The sequence below is a fragment of the Mizuhopecten yessoensis genome, unplaced genomic scaffold, assembly GCF_002113885.1.
Source record: "Mizuhopecten yessoensis strain PY_sf001 unplaced genomic scaffold, ASM211388v2 scaffold1171, whole genome shotgun sequence".
In the NCBI taxonomy this organism is placed as follows: Eukaryota; Metazoa; Mollusca; class Bivalvia; order Pectinida; family Pectinidae; genus Mizuhopecten; species Mizuhopecten yessoensis.
In genome coordinates this window covers 800,481-808,313 of record NW_018403913.1, presented here as the reverse complement: position 1 = coordinate 808,313, position 7,833 = coordinate 800,481, and the positions used below count along the sequence as shown (strand labels likewise).

The 7,833-nt window shown below is 39.8% G+C and overlaps 1 protein-coding gene across 1 annotated transcript; it reads left to right on the top strand.

Annotated features, from left to right (window-relative positions):
• Window positions 1-770: 770 nt before the first annotated feature.
• On the top strand, window positions 771-3,993 carry LOC110458002 (transcription factor Sp9-like). Its single transcript, XM_021509526.1, has 2 exons — window positions 771-2,481; window positions 3,931-3,993. The coding sequence occupies exons 1-2, from the start codon at window positions 1,499-1,501 to the stop codon at window positions 3,941-3,943; spliced, it is 996 nt and encodes a 331-aa protein (XP_021365201.1). The 5' UTR covers window positions 771-1,498; the 3' UTR covers window positions 3,944-3,993.
• Window positions 3,994-7,833: the final 3,840 nt, after the last annotated feature.

Here is a 7,833-nt window from a genome sequence, read left to right as displayed (position 1 = left end):
GGCATCAGATACGCGCTATCGTAAAAAGGCAAATACACCAACATACCATACATTTAGCATACATCCACGCACGCGCGCATACATAACACACACGGAGTCACGTTCTTAAATGATTTTAACTGTTAATAGGACGTTAAGCACTAGGAAACCAAACCAAACCAAACTTTGACCACAAACAAATGTATCTAATATTTGGTACTGGAGGGCGATCATTGCAAGTGATGACGTTTACTTTTGAAATACAAAACAAATTATCCGCATTAAAACACATATTTCTATATTAATTTGATCTAGGACCGACCACCTTATATGGAAATGTTTGTATTAGCTGTTCGGAAGACACGATGGGGACAAAGATTACGTTACATATCATATAACCAATTGTGAGTTTGAAGGTCGCTTATAAATGTAGAAAACCTAGTAAAGATCATCTGTCAAGTTTCTTGTAAACAGCACACTCCGTCTTGTGGGTTTTAGGGTCCGGCCGACGATATCGAGGGACCGTTCCAACTGGCTGGTCGCTAGAGTGCTTGAGTAGACGTTTCCCCACGTTAAATATTCTGTGTACACATACGGTATAGTAATAGTATTTATGATGTAGAGGGGGCAAAGCCGGAAAATATTTCAAACTTGTCAACATAGACATTTTACATACATTCCCAATAGAAGGGAGGTTGACACAGGTAAACTAGCATGCACAGGTAAAAACCAGGTACGAAAAACAAACGAGTCACATGACGACACACTCCGTCACGCCGGGCTGTCCCCTATCGGCTGGTTCATAAATCTGTATAAAGCGATTTGTTATCATCAGTATAATTTTATTTTAAGAATTAAGAATACTAAACAAAACTGGTACGACTCTTGCCACATGTTACACTTCTAGGGAATGACTTCTAGGGATTAACATCAGATAGTGTGTTATCATATGTGGATAAGTTCAGGTATATATGCTGAACTGTGAGATACCCTCCACCTAATGACAACAAACGATCTACCTGTCCTGCAATTAACACGTGACGATGTATTGCTGCAATCAGGTATAGTGAGGAATTGGGACGGAGGGAAGACAGCACAGGTAAGACGTGATAGGACGAGTCATCTCTCCGCCGTCTGTCTGCATGCCCTTACCAGCCCTCGGGACCGTATGCTAATGAGCTCTGTCAAGTGACTAGGGGTAGATACCATAAGGACGAAGACTCATGTGATGCTGCAATTAGCGGTCGTCCAATGAGAGACAATGCCGACCGGTACGTGGCTGTACTAAGTGACAGCCCCTCGTACGACTAATTCATTCATGTTTGTATATATACATACTATATAATGTATATAGATGGCGGACTAACGTGGAGGGAGCGAGTGGAGGCCCAGACTCGCTGTGTGTAACGCCGTGTAGTATAGTAGTAGTAGTATAACCAGCTCAGCTGCAGCAGGAACTAAACAAAGCATAGCAGACGACACCACATCGCACTAGTTCTGTTTCTTGGAATCAAAAACCATGGAAGATTTTCTTCCACTGTGGTCCAGCCTAGAACGTGAGCAATACACGTTACAACGGCTGAATTCGGCAGGTGAGGAAACTGACGGTAGTCATGGTGATCAGAGAAGCAGCAGCCCTTCCAGCGTGTGGAGCCTTGAGTCCATGGACGACGAAATGTACCTGGAATATCTATTTTCTCAAGGATTAGCGGACTCTATGGATAAAACGGGACATATGAGTCCTGAAATTGCCGAATTCGACATAGCATCGGTGCCTACCTCTCCTGCCAATACAATAAACATAAGTGCTAGTGCCAAATTACCGATCGTGCACTGCGATTCATTCGTCAGTGCCAGTGCATCAATGTGCATAGACAGTGCTGGTTCCGATACCTCAGAGGACAGTTCGTGTGACGATGTGTTCGCTAGTTTTCCAAATACGTGTAATGATAATTCTGAAAAGGAATTCGTGGTTCTAGGAGTAGGACTGCAGAATTTAATGCATTCTTACGCCGCAAAGGCCGTGCCGACACAGGGCCAGGAAATATCTATAGACTTTCCAAGGAAAACACAAATAGTAAACAGGTGTAATCGGAGTTACCTCACGAAACCCGGATATTCTTTCTCTGCTTCAGGTGCTTTACTAACACAAGCTAGTCTATTAGACCCCGCTAAAATACGATCCATCAAAGCACATTCGTCCAAAGCATTAGGCATTAGCAAAGACAAAATAGATGAGAAGATTTATCATTGTACGTACGCGGGCTGTAATAAGGTGTATAGTAAAAGTTCGCACCTGAAGGCTCACCTGCGGAGACATACCGGTGAGAAACCGTTTGAGTGTACGTGGTCAGGTTGTGGTTGGAGGTTCTCCCGGTCAGACGAACTGGCCAGACACAAACGATCTCACTCTGGAATCAAACCTTACCAGTGTAAACTATGTGAAAAACGCTTCTCCCGGTCTGACCACCTCTCTAAACACCTAAAGGTGCACCGAAAAAGGTAGGCACATATACACCCCAGTCAGACGATAGGACATGTCAGGGTTTGTCACCGTGTTCTGTCTAGCGTATTGGTGTTTACATGCCATAGTTTTATTTTACTTGTTAAACGTGCGTCAAGGTGTTAATGTGATCATTTTGTCCCTCCAATGAAAACATATTGTCAATATCAAAATATTGCTATGCGTTTAAACCGCTGTTACAAATGTACGTATTGTGAACACGTGAACGTTACTAGTGCAGTAGGAAATTTGACTATTTGTTTAACCCCTGTTACAAGCACAAATGTTATGAATATGTGTATACACATTCGCGCCATTCATTCTTACCAATGCGATAGAAATAACCGTTTGTTTTGACCAAATTACATGAACACGTGTGTACCTTCACCTTATTGGTGAAATTGCGTATCGTCTTTTTGCACATTTCGATCCCTCACGTGAGAGCACGTGTGTGACTGACTGAAGACACACACGCGTGAGGGTTAATAGGGTTGGTTCATTTCGTGTCCCACAGATTATATAACAGTTCATGTTCGTGTACTGATACATTGCTGCTTCAGAAACCGTTTCATCATCCGCCGACATTTCGTGATCCACAGTTTCTGGCCAGGAGAGCAATCCCGTGATATAAAACACTGTGTATGTTAAATCTCCAACACAGAGGTCAATATAATCATTGGATACTTTTCTGCGTTTTGCAATTATTGGGTTCACTAGTGTATGTTTAAGATTACCAGTGTTCGTTTAATACGCTTTGAAAGTGCAACTCCTTATATTCATCTTGACTTTAATGTTTACGTTTTGCGCGAATATTTACGTATTGATTTTATTTCGACAACATTTAATGCACATTTTCTAAGAAACGGTTAGAAAACAAAGCATTTTGTCAATATCGGCCTAACTCGCGTCTACCAGATACCATGTCGGACAGTAACAGTGTAGCATTAAAACGCCCTATTTATATCCGGTACTTATGATTGAGCCATGCCATTGCTCTCCTTACAGACAATTAACGATAATGCGACCAAAGTGCAGGTTCATTGATGTCGTCATGATTGCCTCGTCATAGGATACATGTACTTGATAAGTCTACCAAAACCGATATAACTGTATTTCCCTTCAGAAAATGCCACATTGATTCTATAGTGTTGTTATAAAGCCAATTTTTTACCAGAAGAGAATTTCTGGTGTTTGTATTTGGCGAAAACTGACTCGTATAAAGTCACGTTTGTTGGTATATAGCGTACACACATACACTAACATGCTTTGACTACCTATTAAAGAGGATTGCCAACATTGTTGTCGTAAACGACACGCATGTGATACTGTGCAATTTATAATAGGATTTTTTCTGTCTCTATTTTCTCGTTGACATTGAATGTGTTCGGTACTATAACTCATGCAGGGGTATTTAACTAAAGAGGCTTTTTGGTGTTGGTATGTTGCAGGCAGACGTCTTAGAAGTCAATACGGCTCGACGCGCTGGCGTGTACGGGCCATCGATCGAGTAGAATACAGATGGAATCAGACTGAGCCATACCACGGGGAGATCGAACCACTGGGGTACTGCGCCTGGCCCGACCCTCATCCACAAAGTGAAAGGTCATCTCGACCTCGGACGATGCCAGCGCGGTTAAATCAGATAAATATATCGTCGCCCAGTTCGTGTTATCGAAGAAAGCTAGGAAATGTACAAGATACAGGTGGTAATATATTTTATACCGAAGATAGCGGTGTTTTAGACTGGAGAATAATATATAGAGACAGCTCAAGTCGTTTGCATTGCATGATCAATGTGCGCAAATCGATAGATCGTATAACGAATGGCCGGGATGTGAGGTTAGAGAGCGGGCCTGTCTGATTAGGGAGCTCAGTATTACAGCAACAGGAGCGTGTTCACAGACCCATAACTACCTATAAATGAGGGTTCACGGACCCAAAATCTCCAACAAATTTGGGTTCATTGGCCCACAACCTCAACGAAATGAGGGTTCACGTACCCATAACCACGTGCTCATTGCTCTACAACCCCCGTGAACAATTCCGCGTTCATATCCTCAAACCTATGATGATGACGTACCGTATAAAAAACAAATGTGTGTTACATGTGCCATGAAAATCGCCCGAGGGCTGGAATTCCTCGAGTGTGAGCTGGCGTACGTAGACCTACGACTGTAGAAGTCAGCTTGTGACAGGTATTATAATGTATTATACGAGAACCTAGTGAAACTAAGGTAACTCCTGTGTCAAAAAAACCCACGTGATGCTAAATGAACCTTGTGTATGGAGTGGATGTGAACTAAAAAGTGCTATGCATACTGATGAGAGTGCGAGATGTAATTCCTATGTCAAAAACACTTGTTTTTATTTACTATTTACATAACTTTGGTGGTCAAGCTTTTGTAGATTATTTGGTCAAACTTGTCTGGACTGTGGTTGTCGAATAATCAGGGCGAACGGATGGCTGATATATATATCCATCAGCAATGCATACATATTACAGATAGCGACCATGATAACCGAATGAACCTGATCAAAGGGTACAGCCTACCGTACCAGCCTGTGGTCGGACCAGAAGTCCGGCCGGGGGTGTGAATCAAAGTCTTCGTCGCGATAGCAGTTGGCGAGATAGAGAGAAGGAATTTATCTGGTCAGAGATAAATATTAGATACATCAAGAGATACAAGGGACGAATATATCCCAGATAACTACAATACTTTGTTACATGTCGGAACAAGCCCGGGGTACAATCCCTAATACACGATTATTTGTTTGTATATGTGATTGGTTACAACTAACTAGTACACCTGTACAATTTTACCTGCGGTTGATTAAACCTACTTATTAATACTCCTCGAGAAACAAAAACAAAAAACAGTATGTGATAATTTTTATTATAGCGAGTAGAAAAATTGACCCTTAATACTTTACATTCCATTCATAGTCGACACGTGTGTCTCTTCCCATTCCAGTCTCTACTCCCTAATTATATGACAGCGTGCATGTAGGAGGAAGTTAACGCTACTACAGCCATATAAGGAAGGGCAATCATTTCCCATAGTCTATTTGTTAGGGACTCGATGTCTCAATTCTCGGTACTTTATTGAATGAGATTTTTAGCTTACAAGAGCGCCAGAATAAAGAACACTTATTTTTTATGCATTGTACATATATGTTCTACAAAGTTTGAAGAGTACAATATTAAATATATTGATTGTTTACTTGATGACGCTTTAACCATCCACTTTACGTACAATCCGTCAAATATTGTTGAAATATAAGAAACTGTTAAACTGACTCGAGAGACTTGTCTTGTTTTTTACTTTTATTTGGCGACAATAATATCGATGTCCCTTGAAAACAGATGCAAACTATTCGATACGATGTCTATACACTCTATCGATAGGTGAAACGTCCCGGGTCGAGTGACATATATAAAATATACAATTTCGTCTCATCGTTATACAGGTAAACAATATAAATGCAAATCGCTCACTCACTCATAGCTTGACAAAGGGACTAGTCGGTCTTGAAACGTTACGACACGTTTAATACGTACATTGTTTTAGTATTGAAAGTAAAACTTTGAAATTACATATTTCCATCTGATGAATCTTATTGCAGGTGAAATATATATATTTTTACCTTGAAAACATAATTATGCAAATTACGTGAAAACCATATTTGTCGTTGAACACAAAAACTAAATGCATCTCGCCATGAACACGATGTCTATTTATTATGGTACAAGTCTGGTATTTAAGGATTCGACTAGATAATAAATTCGTCTATCGATATAGATCGAAAAACGAAGTGCGCTCAATAAACCGCGAAGAACTTTGTGTATAACGTCACCAAAACACAAACCAATGAAAAAACGTGTTACAAACAATGTTAAATTATTACATGTAAGCCCAAACGTTTATTGGAAACCTTTCAAAGATATTACTTTTCTTTTATAGTTCATATCGCAGATTATAGCCCTCACGAATAAGTTTCTAAATGTATACTCGTGAAACTGATTTACACTATACCATTATACTGCCATTCTAATTAAAATTATATCTTCACATCGCTCCCGTTTTCTGATATGTCGCGTTTTCTGATATGTCGCGTTCAACGCGACATATCAGAAAACGGGAGCGATGTGAAGATATAATTTTAATTAGATTGTTATACTGCAAATCTTTTCGATTTCGCGATGTATTTATTCTCGCTAAAATTTGCGAATGCAATTACACAAGGAACCTTTAGTCGCAAAGCTATATTTAGATTTTTCTGGTATTGTTTATTAGGTGACTTCAAACATTTGTCTTTGAGGTCGAAAATAGGTACTTCTGAATATTCATTGATTTACAGAACTTGTAACTCGTCATTTAATAGAATGTGTGTTACCAAGGAAATAAATGCTACTTGTATTTTATTTTGTACTTTGTTAGCAAAGTAGGCATAGGTCATTTTTATGATGTTATGCTTAGTCTTCAGTTAAGGGTAGGGCAATAATATTTTAGATCAAGGACATTTTTACATGTTGAAATACCATACGAAAACAATTAAGCAATAACGGCCAAACAAAACACAATATGTGTGATATTTCGAAAACAAAGTAGGTACACTATATAGGGAAATACTTGTTCACGTTTAATTGTGTTTTTCTATTCCAACACATCTCAGTAGGATACGTACACTTAAAGTGTGTGTACCTGTACTGTAGAATGTCCGGTAACACAGATATTGTGTAAGTCTAAAACATACAGGTAGTTTATTTTTGTCCGACTTCCAAATCACGATCTCGTATTGCGAAATGAATACAGCGGGAGGTATCCTGGCCACATCGCCATGAGTCAAGTACGGAGATAAATATATATGTAGTTATTTACTATTAGAAAATATCCTTTATCACAAATCTAGGTTTCCCATTAGCTTCATTTAGTGCATTCAATTTCATTTTTAATTTTACGATTACTTTTTAAAACACAGTCATACAACGCTGAAAATAAATGAGTGATGTCTAAAAAAAATACGCTTAATCTAAATAGTGCACTTACAATCACGTTTTCTCAAAGTGAAATGCGATCATCCGTGTGAATTTAAAGTGTTCATTCACACGTGGTAAAATATACATATGCTGTAGTTGGGAGGGACGGTAATGGTGTATGTGCTGTAGTTGGGAGGGACGGTGATGGTGTATGTGCTGTAGTTGGGAGGGACGGTAATGGAGTATGTGCTGTAGTTGGGAGGGACGGTGATGGTGTATGTGCTGTAGTTGGGAGGGACGGTAATGGTGTATGTGCTGTAGTTGGGAGGGACGGTGATGGTGTATGTGCTGTAGTTGGGAGGGACGGTAATGG